The sequence below is a fragment of the Salmo salar genome, chromosome ssa09 (assembly GCF_905237065.1).
Source record: "Salmo salar chromosome ssa09, Ssal_v3.1, whole genome shotgun sequence".
NCBI classification, from domain to species: Eukaryota; Metazoa; Chordata; class Actinopteri; order Salmoniformes; family Salmonidae; genus Salmo; species Salmo salar.
This window is the reverse complement of record NC_059450.1, coordinates 138,480,438-138,504,066: the sequence shown is the minus strand read 5'-3', so window position 1 is coordinate 138,504,066 and position 23,629 is coordinate 138,480,438. Positions and strand designations below refer to the sequence as shown.

At 44.8% G+C, this 23,629-nt stretch overlaps 1 protein-coding gene across 2 annotated transcripts; it reads left to right on the top strand.

Annotated features, from left to right (window-relative positions):
• Positions 1-6,549: 6,549 nt before the first annotated feature.
• nos2b (nitric oxide synthase 2b, inducible) lies at positions 6,550-21,945 on the top strand. 2 transcript variants are annotated; one of them, XM_014214976.2, is made up of 26 exons: positions 6,550-6,716; positions 6,990-7,046; positions 7,143-7,241; positions 7,430-7,569; positions 8,013-8,175; positions 8,344-8,435; positions 9,307-9,448; positions 9,602-9,741; positions 10,544-10,718; positions 10,942-11,043; positions 13,868-14,062; positions 14,203-14,285; positions 15,988-16,132; positions 16,470-16,574; positions 16,683-16,732; positions 18,381-18,555; positions 18,792-18,924; positions 19,055-19,133; positions 19,240-19,430; positions 19,559-19,728; positions 19,977-20,187; positions 20,370-20,457; positions 20,605-20,726; positions 20,848-20,996; positions 21,163-21,357; positions 21,471-21,945. In XM_014214976.2, exons 2-26 carry the CDS (start codon positions 6,990-6,992, stop codon positions 21,519-21,521), a joined length of 3,252 nt encoding a protein of 1,083 aa, XP_014070451.1. In that variant the 5' UTR covers positions 6,550-6,716; the 3' UTR covers positions 21,522-21,945. The 2 variants fall into 2 exon arrangements, with proteins under 2 accessions (XP_014070451.1, XP_014070450.1); XM_014214975.2 differs by lacking the exon at positions 6,550-6,716 and having other exon boundaries at positions 6,939-7,046.
• Positions 21,946-23,629: the final 1,684 nt, after the last annotated feature.

The following is a 23,629-nucleotide window of genomic DNA, read 5'->3' as shown; positions in this document are numbered from 1 at the left end:
ACAAAAAAAATACTAAAATGAAATACAAATGTTTTTATCAAAATGAAACTAAATAAAACTATTTTAAACTAATACAAATAAAAATGAATTAAATCCCAAAACTATAATAAGAATCCTAACAGTTCTTGGGTACACTATACAAAGTGTGGATATATGTCAATGGTGTGCGTACTGGGAGCGGAGTCAGGTGCAGGAGAGCAGAGAGTTGTGAACAGGTGCACACATTATTTAGACAGGAGAAACCAACAGACGGATGCCACTGCGTCGAAAACCTCCAGCTAATATGCAAAAGTGCAACACACGCAAACAGTCACAATAATTATGTTCAAACAAATAAACATACCTCGTGAATAAAACACGGAAGAAACGAACACCAGTCTAGCGCGTCAAAATTGACACGTAACACAAACAATCTCACACAAAGACATGAGGGGGAACAGAGGAATAAATACATGTAGGGTGATTGGGGAATGAAAACCAGGTGTGCAGGGAACAAGACAAAACAAATGGAAAAATAAAAAATGGAGCAGCGATGGCTAGAAAGCCGGTGATGTCGACCGCCGAACGCCGTCAGAACAAGGAGAGGAGCCGACTTCGGGGGAAGTCGTGACAGTACCCCCCCTTGACGCGCGGCTCGACCCGGAGGGCGAGGCGCAGGGCGATCCGGCCGGCGACGGTGGAACTCCCGCAGCATTTCAGGGTCCAACACATCCGCGACACTATAACCCAGCACCTCTCCTCCGGACTGTACCCCTCCCACTCCACGAGGTACTGAAGGCCCCTCGCCCTACGCTTCGAATCCAGGATGGAACGGACGGAGTACGCCGGGACCTCCTCGATGTCCAGAGGGGGCGGAGGAACCTCCCGCACCTCAGATTCCTGGAGCGGACCAACCACCACCGGCCTGAGGAGAGACACATGGAACGAGGGGTTAATATGGTAATCGGGGGGAAGCTGTAACCTGTAACATACCTCATTCACTCTCCTCAGGACTGCGGGCCAGCTTCCAGCAAGACAGGCGGAGGGGCAGGATTCGGTTCGAGAGCCAGACCCGGTCCCCCGGTGCAAACACCGGGGCCTCACTGCGGTGACAGTCCGCTCTGGTCTTTTGGCGCAGCGCGGCCTGCTGGAGGTGACCATGGGCGGCTTCCCATGTCTCCTCCGCGCGCCTGAACCAATCGTCCACCGCAGGAGCCTCGGTCTGACTCTGATGCCACGGTGCCAGAACCGGCTGGTACCCCAATACACACTGAAATGGGGAGAGGTTAGTGGAGGAGTGTCGGAGCGAGTTCTGTGCCATCTTTGCCCAGGGCACGAACGCCGCCCACTCCCCCGGCCGGTCCTGGCAATAGGACCGTAGAAACCTGCCCACATCCTGGTTTACTCTTTCCACCTGCCCATTACTCTCGGGGTGGAAACCTGAGGTAAGGCTGATCGAGACCCCCAGACGTTCCATGAACGCCCTCCAGACTCTCGAAGTGAACTGGGGACCTCGATCAGACACTATATTCTCAGGCACCCCGTAGTGCCGGAAGACGTGCGTAAACAGAGCCTCCGCAGTTAGTAAGGCCGTAGGGAGACCGGGCAGAAGGAGGAGACGACAGGACTTAGAGAAACGATCCACAACGACCAGGATCGTGGTGTTTCCCTGTGAGGGAGGAAGATCCGTCAGAAAATCCACCGACAGGTGTAACCAAGGCCGTTGTGGAATGGGTAAGGGATGTAGCTTATCTCTGGGCAGGTGTCTAGGAGCCTTACACTGGGCGCACACCGAGCAGGAGGAAATGACCAGAGGAGGGTGACGTGTGGGCCCAATAGATCAACTGGTCATGGACAGCAGACGGAACGTACCAACACCCAACGGGACACTGGAGTGGAGCGGGCTATGTACGCAACGCCTGCTCAATGTCCGCGTCCAGCTCCCACACGACGTGCGCTACCAGACAGGAGGCCGGGAGAATGGGAGTCTGATCCATGGGCCGCTCCTCTGTGTCATACAACCGGGACAGTGCATCTGCCTTCACATTCTGGGAACCTGGTCTGTAGGACAGGGTAAACACAAAACGGGTAAAGAACATGGCCCACCCTGCCTGACGAGGATTCAGTCTCCTAGCTGCCCGAATGTACTCCAGGTTGCGGTGGTCAGTCCAGATGAGGAAAGGGTGTTTAGCCCCCTCAAGCCAATGTCTCCACGCCTTCAAAGCCTTAACCACAGCCAACAGCTCCCGGTCCCCCACATCATAGTTCCGCTCTGCCGGGCTGAGCTTCTTCGAGAAGAAAGCACAGGGGCAGAGCTTTGGTGGCGTGCCCAAGCGCTGAGAGAGCATGGCTCCTATCCCAGCCTCGGACGTGTCAACCTCCACTATGAACGCCAAAGAGGTATCCGGATGGGCCAGCACGGGAGCCGAGGTAAACAGAGCTCTTAGGTGCCCAAAAGCCCTGTCCGCCTCAACCGACCACTGCAGATGTACAGGACCCCCCTTCAGCAGTGAGGTAATGGGAGCAGCCACCTGGCCAAAACCCCAGATAAATCTCCGGTAGTAATTGGCAAACCCTAAAAATCGCTGCACCTCCTTTACCGTGGTGGGAGTTGGCCAATTACGCACGGCTGCAATGCGGTCACTCTCCATCTCCACCCCTGATGTGGAAATGCGATACCCTAGGAAGGAGACGGCCTGCTGAAAGAACAGGCATTTCTCAGCCTTGACGTACAGGTCATGCTCCAACAGTCGTCCAAGTACCTTGCGCACCAAGGACACATGCTCGGCGCGTGTAGCGGAGTATATCAGAATGTCATCAATATACACCACTACACCCTGCCCGTGCAGGTCCCTGAAAATCTTGTCTACAAAAGATCGGAAGACTGATGGAGCATTCATCAACCAGTACAGCATGACGAGGTACTCATAATGCCCTGAGGTGGTAGTAAACTCCGTCTTCCACTCGTCTCCCTCCCGGATACGCACCAGGTTGTACGCACTCCTGAGATCCAGTTTAGCGAAGAAGCGCGCCCCGTGCATTGACTCAATCGCCGTGGCGATAAGAGGTAGCGGGTAACTGTACCTCACCGTGATTTGATTGAGACCTCGATAGTCAATGCACGGGCGCAGACCTCCATCCTTCTTCACAAAAAAATAAACTTGAGGAGGCGGGTGAAGTGGAGGACCCAATGTACCCCTGACGCAGGGATTCGGAGACATATAGCCGTCTTCTCCGCTTGCGACAGGGGATACACGTGACTCCTGGGAAGTGCAGCGTCTACCAGGAGATTTATCGCACAATCCACCCGTCGATGGGGTGGTAATTGAGTCGCCTTCTTTTTACAGAAGGCGAGAGACAAATCGGCATATTCTGGGGGGATGCGCACGGTGGAGACCTGGTCTGGACTTTCCACCGTGGTAGCACCAACGGAAACCCCTACACATCTCCCCGAGCACTCTCACGACCACCCCGTGAGAGCCCTCTGTTGCCAGGAAATGGTGGGGTTATGACGAGCCAACCAGGGAACGCCTAGTACCACGGGAAACGCAGGAGAGTCAATGAGGAAGAGACTGATTCTCTCCTCGTGACCCTCCTGCGTCTCCATGGCCAGGGAGATGGTGGCTTCCCTGATTAGCCCGGACCCTAATGGTCGACTGTCCAGAGCGTGTACAGGGAAAGGTCTAACCACAGGAATAATGGGGATCCCTAAACTAAGGGCGAATGCTCTGTCGATAAAATTACCAGCTGCGCCTGAATTGACGAGCACCTTATGCTGGGAATGCGGGGAAAACTCAGGAAAACAAACAGGTAAAAACAGGTGGACAACAGAGGACTCTGGGTGAGAGTGGTGCAGACTCACCTGGGGTGATGCCAGAGTGCCCTGCCAGCTGCCTCAACTCCCAGAGGGACCAACCCGGCACCGACTGGCAGTGTGCCCTCTGCAGCCACAGATGGTGCACGTGAAGGCCCCACCTCCAGCCTCCCTACGCACAGCCCATCCCAGCTCCATGGGCACCGGAGCAGGGGTGCTGGAAGATGGAACCGACAGAGCCCCCTCTGAACGTCCGCGGGTGACCAGCAGGTTATCCAACCGGATGGACAGATCCACCAGATGGTCAGAAGTGATGGTGGCATCCCTGCAGGCTAACTCCCGTCGGACGTCCTCGCGCAGGCTGCATCGGTAGTGGTCGATGAGGGCCCTGTTGTTCCATCCGGCTCCGGCGGCCAAGGTCCAGAATTCCAGTGCGAACTCCTGTGCGCTCCTCGTCCCCTACCTCAAATGGAAGAACCGTTCCCCCGCCGCTCTTCCTTCGGGTGGATGGTCGAAGACGGCCCGGAAGCGGCGGGTGAACTCCTCGAAGTGGTCCAACACAGCGTCTCCTTCTCCCCATATGGCATTTGCCCACTCCAGAGCTCTCCCCAAGAGGCATGAGACGAGGGTGGACACTCTCTCCCTTCCCGAGGGCGCTGGATGAACGGTGGCCAGGTATAGGTCCAGTTGTAAGAGGAACCCCTGGCACTGTGCTGCCGTCCCATCATACTCCCTGGGAAGGGAGAGACGCATCCCACTGGACCTGGAGCCGGAAGGGACGGGTAGAGGTAACCCCGGTTGCGCTGGTGGAGGCGCTGGAGAGACTTCCTGTCTCTCCCAGCGGTCCATGTTCTGGACAACGCAATCCATCATGGCACCGAGATGATGCAGCATTGCCGAGGGTTCCTGGACGCACTCCTCGACTCCTCTGACCGGGGTACCTGCTCCAGCTGACTCCATGGTAGGTGTGTAATTCTGTCAATGGTGTGCGTACTGGGAGCGGAGTCAGGTGCAGGAGAGCAGAGAGTTGTGAACAGGCGCACACTTTATTTAGGCAGGAGAAACCAACAGACGGACGCCAATGCGTTGAATCCTCCAGCTAATATGCAAAAGTGCAACACGCACAAACAGTCACAATAATTATGTTCAAACAAATAAACATACCTCGTGAATAAAACACGGAACAAACGAACACCAGTCTAGCGCGTCAAAATTGACACGTAACACAAACAATTACACACAAAGACATGAGGGGGAACAGAGGAATAAATACATGTAGTGTGATTGGGGAATGAAAACCAGGTGTGCATGGAACAAGACAAAACAAATGGAAAAATGAAAAATGGAGCGGCGATGGCTAGAAAGCCGGTGACATCGACCGCCGAACACCGCCCGAACAAGGAGAGGAGCCGACTTCGGCGGAAGTCGTGACAATATACAGTACAATGGTAACATCTTTTAGGCCAACCAATACTTACAGATAACTTACAATAAACCTGAATATTCCACTAACAACCATTTTATTTACTGGTATAGATGTATGATTACACCAATACAGAGCACACAGTGGTAAATAAATAAAGGCACTTGGGTGCAACTTGTTTGACTTTTTAGGTACAATACAGTTCAGAGGAGAATAACTTTTGACAGACCGATTGGGGTTGAGCTAGTTTCAATATATAAAATACCACCTCTATGTTGTTCTGTGGAGCATGACGACTGTACAGTATAAGAAGGAAGCTTTTTGCCAGCTCTCTGTCTTCCTTCACACACCAGACAATGCAGGTGAACAGGTTGTACCATAATGACTCTCAGAGTTCAGGAATGGGGATATGAGATGTTGTCCAACTTCCTTGATTCTTTTCCAAAAATGTACTCACATCACATAGTTAAACATTGAGTAAGGCAATTAGTAACCAATGTGAGAGAAGCACTTGACACCCAAGTGCTTCCTTGTGCAAGCCTGGCTCCAAATCAGAAGGAAAAATAATTTTCTCAAATACACCCTCCCTTTCCTGGTACCTTGTACATGTAGGTGATGCAACCCAGGAAGCTGTCTTGTTTCTCATAACATCAAGCGTATGACACTATTTCCCCTATGCTCCAGGAAACAACCATACATCTGGACTGCATCCCTGGCTTGATTACAGGGCAAACATGTAATGAAAGGATGCTTTCAAAAAGTGATTGAATTTATGTGGATTTACCCTCTTTATGATGTTATATTCTGTTACATAGTGGTCTATTTACATTGCCTGTACCCCAGCACGTTGACTCCGTACTGGTACCCCTGTATATACCCTCTTAAATATTTTACTGTGCTCTTTTTTATTTTCCTTTTTCCTTTAGTTTATTTAGTAAATACGTTCTTAACTCTATTTCCTGAACTGCATTGTTGGTTAAAGGCTTGTAACATTTTAACATTTTAACATTTTATTTTATTTTGATTTGATGTCTACGCTTTGCAGTTGTCATCCAAAACTAGAAAACGGGAAATTATGTGAGAAATGTCTTACAAAAATGCAATTTATTGCAAAAACACAGCATTTCCGTCATCTATCTGCTGTGTCTTGTCTGGTTATGAATCTACTGCATATTTAATGAATGCCTCAACAGATCTGTGGGAATGCAATATTGTATTTCTAAAGGGACTTTTCCCACCTGTTTGTTACAGTCTTTAATTTCTAATGGGGATTGCCAAACAATGTGTTGAAACCAAGCCAGATTCAATTAGACCTACCTCAAAAACAAGCTGGCCACAAAAATGTTATTTGTAATTCGTTATAGCCTACCTGCCTGTAACACAGCGGGGGCAGGTCCCTATAAGCCTGGCCAAGTTTCGTTACAGGCAGGTATAAATGGAAAGAACTCAGGAGGAAAGTTTTCAGAGAGGAATTGATGCTCATCTCACCTTGAGTTCAAGGTAAGAATAAATCCCGGGATTATTAGATAACTTAAATTCGAACGTTTTTAAGAGTTTATGCCACAACACTGAAAGCTATTGAGCACATTTTAACTTAAACATTTGGTTTTTCACTTTAATTAAACAAAATATTCATATTTGTTTGTTACTCAATTAACTTAAAATTATTTAACTCAAAGTAAAATAACCTATAAGCACTTACATTTTGAATCATTTAGATAAATGACATTTCCAAATATGATAATGAACTGCATTTATTTTACAATTATGAAGATGAAGCTGCTTCAGGATGATGAAACCAAAATGTCTCACCAGACTAAACCAAATAAGGTAAGAATTGAGATTACAGACGAAATAAATGTAGAAAATGTGCTAAAAGCAAGCGACATAAGTTTAACCCGTTTTTCCTGTATGTTCATCACATAGTGGGAAACGAGAGCCAACAGGTGTCCGTTTTCGATACCTGTGCGTAACGTGAAGGATGGCTCAAGTCGCAAAGACATGCTGCACCACCAGGCAGTCAAGGTGCGTTTACAGTTTATGATGCTTTGTGTGTGGCGTGGTATTGTACCGCAATTTATTTGTTTAGCTCTTTTGCTCAAATTATGAAGCTGCGCCTGAATTGTAGTGTTTTCTATTTTATAAAAGATAGAACACTATAAAATAAAGCAATGACTTTGAATTGAAACGTTCTTATTTTATTTCATATGCAGAACCAACCATGCACATCAAAAGTTTGTGAAGGTTCTGTCATGACTCCGAAGGCTCTTCTGCGCGGTCCCAAATATGCTACTCTTGAAATCCTACCTCAGGCTATCGACCTAATCAACCAATACTACAAGTCCTTCAAAATGTAAGTAATAAGTGTAATTCTTCTCTAAAGACGATGACAATTATTATTATTATTCCGAATTTGTGCAACCCATTGCCTGACACCACTAAGTGCTGAATCTGTAAAATACACACTGTTGGTTAATATTGCAAAATTGTTTAATGCCTTATAGGCATTTGTAGTTTGTAGCCTATATTTTCTGTCGTTCATTTAAGAGCCTTTATAAACCCTTTATTGTACAAGGCCTTCATAGATGCTTCATAAATTATGACTGTATGGGAAAATAGTTACTCAAGTTAGCCTTTATAGCCTATTGTACGAATTTGCTTATAGATCATTTATGAAGCATCTATGTGGGCCTTACAAAAGGTTTGTAATGGGAAAATGTTTTATCCACTCTATATTGTACTATGTGTTTGTTTTCCATGATTTACACATATCCTAATTTAATTCCAAATGCATAGCCCCAAAATTGAACACCACCTCGCCAGATTGGAGGAAATTACTATGGAGATAGATTCCACAGGAACCTATCAATTGACTTTTGAGGAATTAGCGTTTGGTGCTCGGCAAGCATGGAGGAACGCCCCAAGATGCATCGGCAGGATTCAGTGGTCCAATTTACAAGTAAGAAAACATACAAGGCAGAAGAGATACATTTATGTTTCTCATTATCTATTGGGTATCAATATCAGTATCTATTCTTGTTTGTGTTTTTCATGCATGCACATGGGCGTGTGTTCTATGTGTAGGTTAACCTAATTAATGATACATGTTTCTTGGATTGTTCTGCAGCTGTTTGATGCCAGAAAGTGCAAGACTACTCAGGATATGTTCCAGTTTCTGTGCGAACACTTACAGTTTGCCACAAATGGAGGAAACCTAAGGTAAACAAACACAGCACAAGAAAGAAAAGGGGCTAAATTAAATCCGCTGCATGGAACATCCGCATTACAGCGCGATTGTAATTGAAAGGTCATTTTCGATTGAGCCATCATATGCAGCGATAACGTGAATTAAGTCTAAGCGAACACAGCAACATTGCCTTTCAATTTAAATCGGGCTATAGCGTGCATTTTAGACGCACGGATTTAATCTATTCCTAGGTGACCGACAGCCCTACTTTCTGAGGTTGCCTAACTAATGCAGCATTCTTCGTGAAACATGAAAGGATTGGAAGTATGAGATAATAAGGCAGATGGCGGAAAACACCGAGTAAAGATAATCTCTTCAAAAGAAAACTCTCAACTCAGTGCAGTGGTGGGAAAAGTACTCAATTGTCATACTTGAGTAAAAGTTAAGTAAGATAACTTGATATAAAATGACTCAAGTAAAAGTGAAAGTCACCAAGTAAAATACTACTTGTGTAAAAGTATTTGGTTTCAAATATACTTAAGTATCAGAAGTAAATGGAATTACTAAAATGTAACTTTACTTAAGTATCAAAAGTAAAATTATAAATCATTTCAACTTCCTTATATTAAGCAAACCAGATGGCATAATTTTATTTTGTATTTTTTATTGACTTGAACCTTCAACCCTTTACTTTACTTTTATGTCAACAACAAAAATGATTAGGCTATTTATACATTTCTTCCATAGAAAACAAATAAAATTGCCCATGGGCTGCATATTGGGGAACCCTGGTATAGGTAATTTACTTTGTTAAGGGACAGTTTTTCAAGGTCCTTCCATGAATATTTTAGTTTGTCCATACATGTTATTACAGATCTTCTTCTTGTGTCTTATTTATTTCAGGTCTGCGATTACCGTCTTTCCTCAGAGAAAGGAAGACGGGCATGATTTCCGGGTGTGGAACGGCCAGTTGTTGAAGTATGCAGGTTACCAAATGCCTGATGGCAGTATCCAGGGAGACCCATCCAGTGTAGAATTCACTAAGGTACTATATCTAGTAGCTTTAGCCACCATTCTCTACCCCAACTATTTCAATAACATCCACTCAAACATCTAAGATAGAGCTCAGATACTGTATGTGTTCATTTGAAAAGATACATTTTTAAAAGTTAGTTACTTTTGTCCTGTGTTCTTAAAGATCTGTATCCAGCTTGGATGGAAACCTCAATACGGCCTCTTCGATGTGTTGCCGCTAGTCCTACAGGTCAATGGGGAGGACCCAGACCTTTATGAAATCCCTCCACACCTGATCTTGGAGGTTTCCATGGAACACCCCCAGTGAGTGACTTGTTTGGTTTCTATTGGATGGTTATCTAAACACACTTTTGAGAACAAATACAAGGTCAAGCCTGCAGAGAGTTATCATAGCTATTCCACTACATACAATGACTTTCATTGGCAAAGAGATGTTGCTTGGTTACAATACCACTACATAACAGTTATGTTATGACACACGTGTATGCAAATCCGTTTGATTCCATACTAGATTTGCCATTGATTGCATTCATCAGAGATACATAGGATTCAGACCATCAGGCCTCCATAGCCATGGTGATGTTTTTAAGTAGTAGTTATCTAATTAAGTCAATGTGTTATGTAGCTGCCTGGGTAAATTCAAACCATTGCCCACAGTCGCTCAAGAGCTTGAATTCTAAAATAGTTTTTTTTAAATCAGCCGTCTGGAGCTCTTGAGGAACGGAGCTGAATGGGAGAGAGTGAAGAGCTCTATAGAACTTGTCTGCAAGGCAACATTCCTTTATCCAAATAGCTTCCCAAAGCCAGCTCTAGGAGGGCCCAATGACCTGTACCATTTTCTTTTATTTAAATGTCTAACCACTCCAAAGTGGTCCTTCATTCGTTTCACTGGACACAATACTGAATTGATTCAAGTGTTTCAAGCACCTTTGGTAGAGTGAGCACAACTGTGTGTATGTAACTCATTGTGTATGAAAAAGATGTCACATTGAGGACAGAATGATTCACTACAGAAACTAACCACATCTATCCTAGTGGTGGTGTTTTTGGGCATCCTCTTTTATATATTATTAGCAAATATATTGTGTTGATCTTTCGTCATTAGGCATAAGTGGTTCCAAGACCTAGGACTGAAGTGGTATGCTCTGCCTGCGGTGTCCAACATGCTGATGGAGATTGGTGGACTTGAATTCCCAGCCTGTCCCTTTAATGGCTGGTACATGGGCACTGAGATTGGCGTGAGGGATTTCTGTGACTATCAGCGTTATAACATCTTGGAGGTAAGACTCACTTTCATAGGTAATCACCATGGCTACAGCACAGGGTCGTGCTCAGCACGATTAGCAAATGTTTTGAAATGGAGGAGGTAACCTCATCAGCAATAACCAAAAATATAATTTTCTGTTTAAAAATGTTTTCTTGTTTCACGCCTCTGCAACACAATTCTGGCTGACTTGACAATGATGCAATGGATGAGAATCTTTTGGCTTCCTGTCCGTACAGGAAGTGGGTCGCAGGATGGGCCTGGAGACACACAAGCTGTCCTCACTGTGGAAGGACCAGGCCTTGGTGACCATCAATGTTGCAGTCATATACAGTTTCCAGGTAACCTTCACATATACAGGGCCAATTCAAAGGCATGTTATTCTTTTTTCTCATCTTATTCAACTGTTACCATGCTCCTGCCTGCAAAAAAGATAGCTCAGATGTACGAGTGCCTTTTGAATGATGTTATTCCCAGTATAAATCCCAAGTTATGTTCTTGTTGTTGCTGTTGTTTAGTTATTTTTTTTAAAATATCTACAATTTTCTAATCAAATCAAATCCATTTTTATTTGTCACATGTGCCGAATACAACAGGTGTAGACCTTACAGTGAAACGCTTACTTACAAGCCCTTAAACAACAATGCAGTTTTAAGAAATAAATACATGTTAAGAAAGTATTTCCTAAATAAACTGAAGTAAACAATAAATAAATACAAATAAAAATGAAAAAAAGACAAAAATAGAAAAATAACAAATAATTAAAGAGCAACACTAAAATAACAGTAGTGAGGCAATATACAGGGGGTACCGGTACAGAGTTAAAGTGCGGGGGCACAGGTTAGTTGAGGTAATTGAGGTAATATGTACATGTAGGTAGAGGTAAAGTGACTATGCATAGATAATTAAACAGAGAGTAGCAGCAGCGTAAAAATGGGGGGGTCAATGCAAATAGTCTGGGTTGCCATTTGGTTATCTGTTCAGGAGTCTTATGGCTTGGGGTAGAAGCTGTTAAGAAGCAGTTTGGACCTAGACTTTGCGCTCCGGTACCGCTTGCCGTGTGGTAGCAGAGAGAACATTTTACGACTAGAGTGGCTGGAGTCTTTGGAAATGTTTAGGACCTTCCTTTGACACCGCCTGGTATAGAGGTCCTGGATGGCAGGAAGCTTGGCCTCAGTGATGTACTGGGCCATACGCACTACCCTCTGTAGTGCCTTGCGGTCGGAGACCGAGCAGTTGCCATACCAGGCAGTGATGCAACCATTCAGGATGCTATCGATGGTGCAGCTGTAGAACTTTTTGAGGATCTGAGGACCTATGCCAAATCATTTCAGTCTCCTGAGGGGCAATAGGCATTGTAGTGCCCTCTTCATGAATGTCTTGGTGTGTTTGGACTATGACAGTTCGTTGGTGATGTGGACACCAAGGAACTTGAAGCTCTCAACCTGCTCTATGAGAATGGGGTGTGCTCGGCCCTCCTTTTCCTATAGTCCACAATCATCTCCATTGTCTTGATCACGTTGAGGGAGAGGTTGTTATCCTGGCACCACACTGCCAGGTCTCTGACCTGTCTCATCATTGTCGGTGTTCAGGCCTACTGTTGTGTCGTCAGCAAACTTAATGATGGCTTTGGAGTCGTGCTTGGCCATGCAGTCAAGGGTGAACAGGGAGAACAGGAGGGGACTGAGTACGCACCCCTGAGGGGCCCCCGGGTTGAGGATCAGTGTGGCAGATGTGTTGTTACCTACACTTACCACCTGGGGGCAGCCCATCAGGAAGTCCAGGATCCAGTTGCAAAGGGAAGTGTTTAGACCCAGGGTCCTTAGCTTAGTGATGAGCTTTGAGGGCACTATTGTATTGAACACTGAGCTGTAGTCAATGAATAGCATTCTCACGTAGGTCTTCCTTTTGTCCAGGTGGGAAAGGGCAGTGTGAAGTGCAATAGAGATTGTGTCATCTGTGGATCTGTTGGGGCAGTATGCAAATTGGAGTGGGTCTAGGGTTTCTGGGATAATGGTGTTGAGGTGAGCCATGACCAGCCTTTCAAAGCACTTCATGACTACAGACGTGAGTGCTACGGGTCAGTAGTCATTTAGGCTGGTTACCTTGGTGTTCTTGGGCACAAAGACTGGTGGTCTGTTTGAAACATGTTGGTATTACAGACTCGGTCAGGGACAGGTTGAAAATGTCAGTGAAGACACTTACCAGCTGGTTTAACGCATGCTGGGAGTACACGTCCTGGTAATCCGTCTGGCCCTGCGGCCTTGTGAATGTTGACCTTTTTAGAAGTCTTACATCGGCAACAGAGAGCGTGATCACAAAGACGTCCGGAACAGCTGTTGCTCTCATGAATGCTTCAGTGTTGCTTGCCTCGAATCGCGAATCGAAGTCATTCAGCTCATCTGGTAGGCTTGTGTCACTGGGCAGCTCACGGCTGTGCTTTCCGTTGGGGTCCGTAATAGTTTGCAAGCCCTGCCACATCCGACAAGCATCGGAGCCGGTGTAGTAGGATTCAATCTTATTCCTGTATTGACACTTTGCTTGTTTGATGGTTTGTTGGAGGGCATAGCGGGATTTCTTCTAAGCGTCTGGGTTCGAAAGCGGCAGCTCTACCCTTTAGCTCAGTGCGGATGTTGCCTGTAATCCATGGCTTCTGGTTGGGTTATGTACGTATGGTCACTGTGGGGACGACGTCATCAATGCACTAATTGATAAAGCCAGTAACTGATGTGGTGTACTCCTCAATGCCATTGGAAGAATCCCGGAACATATTCCAGTCTGTGCTAGCAAAACAGTCCTATAGCTTAGCATCTGAGTCATCTGACCACTTCCGTATTGAGCGAGTCACTGGTATTCCCTGCTTTAGTTTTTGCTTGTAAGCAGGAATCAGGAAGATAGAGTTCTGGTCAGATTTGCCAATGGAGGGTGAGGGAGAGCTTTGTACGCGTCTCTGTGTGTAGAGTTTTTTTCCCTCTGGTTGCACATGTAACTTGCTGGGAGAAATTACGTAAAACGGATTTAAGTTTCCTTGCATTAAAGTAAGATGCTTCCATCCCATAATATTTTGCCAGAGGATGCTACACTACAATGACAATGGTTCAGCCATCATCTGGAGTTTTCCTTGAGATAAATGCACTCCTTTTGTCTCATTACTGTATGCTGCAGAAGAACAAGGTAACCATCACAGACCACCACTCTGCAGCTGAGTCCTTCATGAAGCACTTGGAGACAGAGTTCCGACTGCGCGGCGGCTGCCCTGCAGACTGGGCCTGGCTGGTTCCTCCCATGTCTGGCTCCCTTACCCCCGTCTTCCACCAGGAGATGGTCAACTACATCCTCTCTCCCTTCTTCTACTACCAGGTAGATACTGAGACACCATCCTGTATTGTGCATAGTATCTAGGCTATATAATTCACCTGGTTAAGGTCCACCTTACAGAATTACAGGGCAGTTGCTATATGATCGTATGTGACTGTTGTTGTTGCTGTTGTTGTTTGAAGCCTGACCCCTGGACGACCCATGTCTGGAGAAATGGAGAGATGTGCCTGAAGAAGCAACAGATCAGCTTCAAAGCGGTGGCCAGGTAACCTTCCAGGGACTATGACACCCATATCTGTAATGATTTATAAACATATTCATGAGTTATAAATTATAATGCAGTCCTAATCATATCATTGACATAGCTATACAGTGCCTTGCAAAAGTATTCATCCCCCTTGGCATTTTTCCTATTTTGTTGCATTGCACCCTGTGATTTCTATTGATTTTTATTTGGATTTCATGTAATGGACATACACAAAATAGTCCAAATTGGTGAAATGAAAAAATAACTTTTTCAAAAATTTAAAAAATAAATAAATGAAAAGTGGTGCATGCATATGTATCCCCCCCCTTGCTATGAAGCCCCTAAATAACATCTGGTCCAACCAAAATCCACCTGTGTGTAATCTAATTGTCACATGAACTGTCAGATGATCTCAGTATATATACACCTGTTCTAAAAGGCCCCATAGTCTGCAACACAACTAAGCAAGCGGCACCACCAAGCAAGTGGCACCATGAAGACCGCGGCACTCAGGTCAGGGACAATATTGTGGAGAAGTACAGATCAGGGTTGGGTTATAAAAAAATATCAGCAACTTTGAACATCACATGGAGCACCATTAAATCCATTATTAAAAAATGGAAAGAATATGGCACCACAACAAACCTGCCAAGAGAGGGCCGCCCATCAAAACTCACGGACCAGGCAAGGAGGGCATTAATCAGAGAGGCTACAAAGAGACCAAAGATAACCCTGAAGGAGCTGCAAAGCTCCACAGCGGAGATTGGAGTATCTGTCTATAGGACCACTTTAAGCCGTACACTCCACAGAGCTGGGCTTTATGGAAGAGTGGCCAGAAAAAAGCCATTGCTTAAAGAAAGAAATAAGCAAACACGTTTGGTGTTCACCAAAAGGCATGTGGGAGAATCCCCACACATATAGAAGAAGGTACTCTGGTCAGATGAACTTGAAAATGAGCTTTTTGGCCATCAAGGAAAACACTATGTCTGGCACAAACCCATGGTGGTGGCAGCATCATGCTGTGGGGATGTTTTTCATCGGCAGGGACTGGGATATTGGTCAGAATTGAAGGAATGATGGATGGTGCTAAATACAGGGAAATTCTTGAGGGAAACCTGTTTCAGTCTTCCAGAGATTTGAGACTGGGATGGAGGTTCACCTTCCAGCAGGACAATGACCCTAAGCACACTGCTAAAGCAACACTCGAGTGGTTTAAGGGGAAACATTTAAATGTCTTGGAATGGCCCAGTCAAAGCCCAGACCTCAATCCAATTGAAAAGCTGTGGTATGATTTAAAGATTGCTGTACACCAGCGGAACCCATCCAACTTGAAGAAGCTGGAGCAGTTTTTCCTTGAAGAATGGGCCAAAATTCCAGTGGCTAGATGTGCCAAGCTGATAGAGACATACCCCAAGAGACTTGCAGCTGTAAGTGCTGCAAAAGGTGGCTCTACAAAGTATTGACTTATTTCTTGTTTGTTTGACAATAGAAAATATTTTGTATCTTCAAAGTGGTAGGCATGTTGTGTAAATCAAATGATACAAACCCCCCAAAAATCTATTTTAATTCCAGGTTGTAAGGCAACAAAAAAGGAAAAATGCCAAGGGGGGTGAAAACTTTCGCCAGCCACTATAAATACATATAATGGTTGAGGTTGAGCTAAGCCATGCTCATAATGCATTACAAAGTATTATCATTCATGTCTGGTTCCTTCCTATAGGGCGGCGCTCTTTTCTTCAACCCTCATGAGCAAAGTGCTGGCTAACAGGGTGCGTTGCACTGTCCTGTATGCTACTGAAACAGGGAAATCACAGACATTGGCCCAGAGACTGAACTCCATGCTAAACTGTGCCTTCAACTCCAGGGTAGGAGATCTATCTCATCTCTATAAAGGCTGATAGAGGGCCTACTGCCTCAGGCTAATGTCCTTCAGGGCATTTGTGTGTTTTAACCACTGTGAATAAATGTAAAACTCTAGTTTAATTGGAATCTATATGTATGTGAGGACTATATTGAGCTCAGTAAGAGTTAATTTACAGAACACGTAACGGGGAGTTAGCAAGTAGATGTGCTTGTATAATGTATAATGCTTGTATAATGTACAATAATGTACAATCTGTTGATGTCTTAAGTCAGTAATGTCCTCAAAATTGCCCAGAATGTTTACAAAGTTAACTAAAGCTGCTCTGTATATCTTTAAAGTTGCTCTGTATGGAGGACTATAACTTCAGTGACATGGAACAGGAGAGCCTTCTGGTTGTGGTAACTAGCACCTTTGGGAATGGAGACTCCCCTGGAAATGGAGAGGTGTGTTTTTGTGTTTCGGTATTTTGAAGATATTAACAAAAGTATTTTCCCCCACATTTATAAAATGTAATGTCTCAATATTCAACATGTTAATATTTCTTTCTCTAGAGTTTTAAGAAACAGCTTTTCTCCTTGCAGTATCTCAGGAACAAGTTAAGGTAAGTAGTATCTCAAGCATTTCTCTCTGCATTGTCCTCTCCGTATTGGGCTGTACATGTAGAGTGCCTTCCGAAGCAGACCCCCTTGACTTTTTCCACATTTTGTTACGTTCTAGCCTTATTCTGAATTATTTTTTTATTTTTTTATCCTCAGCAATCTACGTACAATAGCAAATAATGACTAAGCAAAAACAGGTTTGAAAACTTTTTTGCAACAACAAAAAAATAAATGCAGAAATAACTTATTTACATAAGTATTCAGACCCTTTGTTATGAGACTTGAAATTGAGCTTAGGTGCATCCTGTTTCCATTGATCATCCTTGTAGTCCACCTGTAGTAAAATCAATTGTTTGGACATGATTTGAAAAGGCACACACTTGTCTATATAAGGTCCCAGAGTTGACAGTGCATGTCAGAGCAAAAACCAAGCCATGAGGTCGGAGGAATTGTCCGTAGAGCTCCGAGACAGGATTGTGTCGAGGCACAGTTCTGGGGAAGGGGACCAAAACATTTCGGCAGCATTGAAGGTCCCCAAGAACACAAGGGCCTCTATCATTCTTAAATGGAAGAAGTTTGGAACCACAAATACTCTTCCTAGAGCTGGCCGCCCGGCTGAACTGAGCAATCAGGGGAGAAGGACCTTGGTCAGGGTGGTGACCAAGAACCCGATGATCACTCTGACAGAGCTCTACAATTCCTCTGTGGAGATGGGAGAACCTTACAGAAGGACAACCACCTCTGCAGCCAAAAGGCAGCTAAAGACTCTCAGACCATGAGAAACAAGATTATCTGGTCTGATGAAACCAAAATTCAACTCTTTGGCCTGAATGCCAAGCGTCACGTCTGAAGGAAACCTGGCACCATTCCTACGGTGAAGCATGGTGGTGGCAGCATCATGCTGTAGGGGTGTTTTTCAGCGGCAGAGACTGGGAGACTAGTCAGGATCGAGGGAAAGATGAACAGAGCAAAGAACAGAGAGATCCTTGATGAAAACCTGCTCCAGAGCGCTCAAGACCTCAGACTAGGGAAAAGATTCACCTTCCAACAGTACAACAACCCTAAGCACACAGCCAAGACAACGCAGGACTGGCTTCGGGACAAGTCTCTGAATGTCCTTGAGTGGCCCAGCCAGAGCCCGAACATCTCTGGAGAGACCTGAAAACAGCTATGCAGCCACACTCCCCATCCAACCTGACAGAGCTTGGGAGGATCTACAGAGAAGAATGGGAGAAACTCCCCAAATACAGGTGTGCCAAGCTTGTAGTGTCATACCCAAGAAGACTCAAGGTTGTAATTGCTGCCAAAGGTGCTTCAACAAAGTACTGAGTAAAGGGTCTGAATACTTATGTAAATGTGATAATTCTGTTTTTTATTTTTTATAAATTATCACAAAAAAATAAACAGTTTTTGCTTTGTCATTATGGAGTATTGTGTGTAGATAAAGGAAAAACAACAACAATTGAATCCATTTTAGAATAGGGCTGTAACCTAACAAAATGTGGAAAAAGTCAAGGGGTCTGAATACTTTCCGAAGGCACCGTACATATCTTTAAGATGTACTCATTTGTTGAAGTTGCAGCTTGACTACAGTTTCAGAGACATCTCTTTAGTTTTGAAACTGGTCTTATCTCCTCTCTCCTCCCCCAGGTACTGTGTGTTTGGGCTGGGCTCGAGGATGTACCCACAGTTCTGTGCATTCGCCCATGCCGTGGATGCCAAGCTGGAGGAGCTGGGGGCAGAGCGGGTGACGCCCACTGGAGAGGGGGATGAACTGAACGGACAGGAGGAGGCCTTCTCTTCCTGGGCTCTCACCGCTCTCAAGGTAGGCGGACAAGGGAGGATGTCACTCTCTTAAGTGGATCTTAGCTACGTGTCGATGATCCTGTTTGCAGTATATTTTATAGCATACATATTAACATACTCCTGGTATGTCTACTACAGTAGTATCATTACAAAATATACCTGTTATGATATTTACTCTCATAAGCATTTGCATATCATATTGATCTACGTAGTGTTTTGAATCATTGAGCCTAAGGACCCTTTCTCTGCTTCCAGGATGCTTATAAGGAGTTCAACATCCAGGGACAGCTGAGTCTGCAGCTCCCTGGGGCAGAGCGATTCTTCGAGGCCTGGGACCCACTGAGATACCGCGTAGCACTGGAGAGCTGCCCCCAGGACCGCATCACAGGTACTACACATGGACCAGGGGATGGACATTTGACAAGGGACTGGTGTAGCACTATAAACCATTATAAACTAGTCTTGTATTTCAGTCAGCCAGTTGTATGTGATGATTTTCATTGTCCTCTCTTTCACAGCACTTTCAGCCATTCACTCTAAAACTGTCTTCCCTATGAAACTGAAGAGCAAACATAATCTACAGAGCCCCCATTCAAGGTTCAGTTCTTGTCATCTAGCATGTTATTATTGCAATTCTTTCAATGTTTTTGACAGGACTCAATTTTGACAGGGTTTAATTCAGCATTGTCATTCTTGTTTCTAGCCGGTCCACCATTTTGGTGGAGTTGGAGAGGGAGAGAAGTGCAGAGGTCATGAACTTTGCTCCAGGAGACCATGTTGGTGTTTTCCCAGGGAATCTCCCTCAACTGGTGGCTGGCATCCTAAAGTTCCTTCCCCAACCACCCCAAACCAACCAGTACCTACGACTGGAATACCGTTCTGACACCTGCCGAGGTACAACACTATTCATTAATAATGGTGCTGATTGAGTTAACCACGGTAAAATCAGATTTTTGTGAGGAAGACATGTCTTCGAAAAATTTCCGCTATTAAAATTACTCTGCATTTCTATTTCCCAAAAGATGATGAGAAAAACTGGCAGACTGTCGGACGCATCCCAGCATGCCCTTTGTCTCAGGCACTCACCTACTTCCTGGATGTGACCACGCCCCCCTGTCAAAACCTCCTCCACAAGCTCTCTCAGTTGGCGAAACAGGACGGGCACCGCCAGCGTCTACTGACCTTGGCCAAGGTAACTTCTGTTTGTCTCCAGGACTAGTGTTCATTATTGTCTTTGAAATAAAAATTAAATATATCATGAAAGAAGAGGTTTTGACGTACCACCTATTGGAATTGTATTGAATTGAAGAAAATGTAAAAATCATTGGTTCCTGTAGCACTATTTCATACATAGAACTCTGTAAGCCTATGCTCTTACCAAAAAATAATATCAACTGATGTTTTGCAAGTTATTTAGCTTCTGTCTTCATTTGCCATCAGGACTCTAAGGAGTACACGACCTGGAAGATGTTCCGTGTTCCCAACTTCCTGGAAGTCCTGGAGGAGTTCCCGTCTTTAGAACCCTCTGCAGCTTTCCTCCTCAGCCAGCTGCCTCTGCTCAAGCCCCGCCTCTACTCCATCAGCTCCTCCCCTCAGCTCCACCCCAACGAGCTACATCTCACTCTGACAGTGCTCAACTATCACACACAAGGTACAGTAGATTTTACATTTTTTTACATTCAGTAAACACTCTCTTCCAAGGTACAGGACAGGGAAAATCAACTTAGAAATGACAATAGAGCAGTTATCAAATGCTTTGAAAGGAATTTGAACTGCTATCTCTTGGCTGGGAAAGTAACTGTACTGTATTTTTCTGTAATGGTCTTACACTAGATGGACAGGGTCCTCTTCACCACGGGGTCTGCAGCACCTGGCTGGATACCATTAAGAAAGGAGACCTGGTACCATGTTTTATCTACAGGTATAGAACATATTGTAACATACTGTATGTCAGTAGGCTGGTACACTCTTCAATTGCACAAAATGCTAGGTTGTGGCCTATCCCCAGTAAAATTTATTGAGATTTTATTTAAAGTGAAGCTAACTGATTATGTGTTACTGTTTACAGTTCAGGTGGGTTCCACCTCCCAGCAGAGCCCAGCACTCCAGTCATTCTGGTGGGGGCTGGCAGTGGCATCGCGCCCTTCCGAAGCTTCTGGCAACACCGGCTACACGACATGAAACACCCAGGTAGTGTGTGCCTGTCTGTGTGCCTGTCTGTGTGCCTGTCTGTGTGCCTGTCTGTGTGCCTGTCTGTGTGTCTGTTGATACAAGCTCTCTGACCTTAAGGGCTATGGTTTTGTCTTGACAGAGTTCTCTGGAAGTCCTATGAGCCTGGTGTTTGGCTGCCAGAGTTCGGAGACTGACCATTTATACAAAGAGGAGACACTGGAGATGAGAAGGCGAGGGGTCCTGAAGAGTGTTACCTCCGCATATTCCCGCCAGCCAGGTCACCCAAAGGTACTGTTGCATCATTTTGAAACAAAGCATGTACTGAGTGAGCGTTTGAAAAGCTTGATTGAATCAGATTGGCTTGAGATTCAATGGAAGATTGAAGCTTTAAATGTTTCCTATTTCCCTGTACTGTGCCGCCTATTCCTAACTTTTGGCCTCTGTGTGTGAGCAGGTCTATGTCCAGGATGTCCTGAGGGAGAGGATGGCAGAGGAGGTGCTGAATGTGTTGCACCAGAAGGAGGGCCACTTCTATGTGTGTGGTGGTGTGAACATGGCCCAGGGAGTTACTCTAGCAGTACAGGAGATTCTGAGCAGCCAGCTTGGCATCACCCTCACCCAGGCAGGAGAATACCTGGCCCAACTAAAGGTTGGTTCACTTTCCTCTCAATCATTAATATGAATGCCATGATGCCTCTTAATCTAGTTCCAATGCTGTAGTAGGTGGACAGTATTTTACAATGCTTGTTTCTTTATTTGCAGATCCAGAAAAGGTACCATGAGGACATTTTTGGAGCCCAGTTTCAGAAGTGAGGCTCTGCTGGCTTGTGGGAATAATCTCAATGGACGGAGAAAGATCTAGACATAACATGCATTTTTCTCTATTCCTGTGATGCCCTGTTTTTGTTTTTGGTGATAGATTAGGATTGTCACTTTGGAAAATGTTTGTAGCTGTTGGTGGTCCCAAGCATACCACCTAGCCATCCTTTGGCCCTCTGCCTGAAAAATGTCACTTTAAGTATATTTCAAAGAGATGATAATAACATTCACATGATGATATTAAAGATTGATTATAGATGCATAGGTTTTAAGTCTATGTACCGTTTGTACAATATAACGGAATGTACAGGAATGTGGGATTGTTGAATCTGAATTATGAAAATGTTTAATATGCTTGTAAGCAGAATGTGTTTTACATGTTGTGAACATTAATTTAAATAAAAATCATATCACATAATCATTGTAGTCAGAGGCGATTTTTAGCATGTACCCCTTCACTTTTCTACATTTTGTTACGTTACAGCCTTATTCTAAAATGTATTAAATAATATAAATCCTCAGCAATCTACAGCACACACAAGACCCCATAATGACAAAGCAAAACAGGCTTTTAGAAATGTTTGAAAATGTATACAAAATTAAAAACAGAAATACCTTATCGACATAAGTATTCAGACCCTTTTCTATGAGACTCGAGATTGAGCTCAGGTGCATCCTGTTTCCATTGATCATCCTTGAGATGTTTCAATTGATTGGACATGATTTGGAAAGGCACACATCTGTCTATATAAGGTCCCACAGTTGACAGTTCATGTTAGAGCAAAAACCAAGCCATGGGGTCGAAGGAATTGTCCGTAGAGCTCCGAGACAGGATTGTGTCGAGGCACAGATCTGGGGAAGGGTCCCAAAGCATTTCTGTAGCATTGAAGGTCCCCAAGAACACAGGGGCCTCCATCATTCTTAATGGAAGAAGTTTGGAACCACCAATACTCTTCCTAGAGCTGGCCGCCTGGCTAAACTGATCAATCAGGAGAGAAGGGCCTTGGTCAGGGTGGTGACCAAGATTCCGATGGTCACTCTACCAGAGCTCTATAGTTACTCTGTGGAAATGGGAGAACCTGCCAGAAGGACAACAATCTCTGCAACACCACCAATCAGGCCTTTATGGTAGAGTGGCCAGACGAAAGCCACTCCTCAATAAAAAGCACATGACAGCCCACTTGGAGTTTGGCAAAAGTCCCCTAAAGACTCTCAGACCATGAGAATCAGGATTCTCTGGTCTGATGAAACCAAGATTTAACTATTTTGAATGAATGCCAAGCATCACGTCTGGAGGAAATCTGGCACCATCACTACGGTGAAACATGGTGGAGGCAGCATCATGTTGTGAGGATGTTTTTCAGCGGCATGGACTAGTCAGGATCGAGGCAAAGAATGGAGCAAAGTACAGAGAGATCCATGATGAAAACTTGCTCCAGAGTGTTCAGGACCTCAGGCTGGGGCAAAGGTTCACCTTGCAACAGGACAACAACCCTAAGCACACAGCCAAGACAACGCAAGAGTTGGCTTCGGGACAAGTCTCTGAATGTCCTTGAGTGGCCCAGCCAGAGCCTGAACCCAATCAAACGTCTCTGGAGACACCTGAAAATAGCTATGCCGCAAAGCTCCCCATCCAACCAGACAGAGCTTGAGAGAATCTGCAGAGAAGAATGGGAGAAACTCCCCAAATACAGGTGTGCCAAACTTGTAGCGTCATACCCAAGAAGACTCGAGGCTGTATTCTCTGCCAAAGGTGCTTCAATTAAGTACTGAGTAAAGGGTCTGAATACTTATGTAAATGTTATATTTAAAAAAAATAATCTAATATAAATTAGCAAAATGTCAAAAAATATATTTTGGTTTTGTCATTGTGGGGTAGTGTGGGAAGATTGACGGGGGGGGGATCATTTAATCCATTTTAGAATAAAGCTGTAACGTAACAAAATGTGGAAAAAGTCAAAGGGTCTAAATATTTTCCGAATGCACTGTAAATCTTGGTGGGGCAAAAAATGTTTTAAATGCATGTCAGCAAAGCCACTACACAACACAACCCTAAACAATACATTCATTGTACTCTAAGGGTGTCAAACGGTGCCCACAAA

What these genes read in the sequence shown, in the direction of transcription:
- nos2b (XM_014214975.2), top strand. Translation starts at nt 6,939, where the DNA reads ATGACATTTCCAAATATGATAATGAACTGCATTTATTTTACAATTATG. An exon ending in ACCAGACTAAACCAAATAAG is followed by an intron (nt 7,047 to 7,142) that starts GTAAGAATTGAG and finishes TTCATCACATAG; the next exon opens with TGGGAAACGAGAGCCAACAG. An exon ending in AGCTTCAAAGCGGTGGCCAG is followed by an intron (nt 14,286 to 15,987) that starts GTAACCTTCCAG and finishes TCCTTCCTATAG; the next exon opens with GGCGGCGCTCTTTTCTTCAA.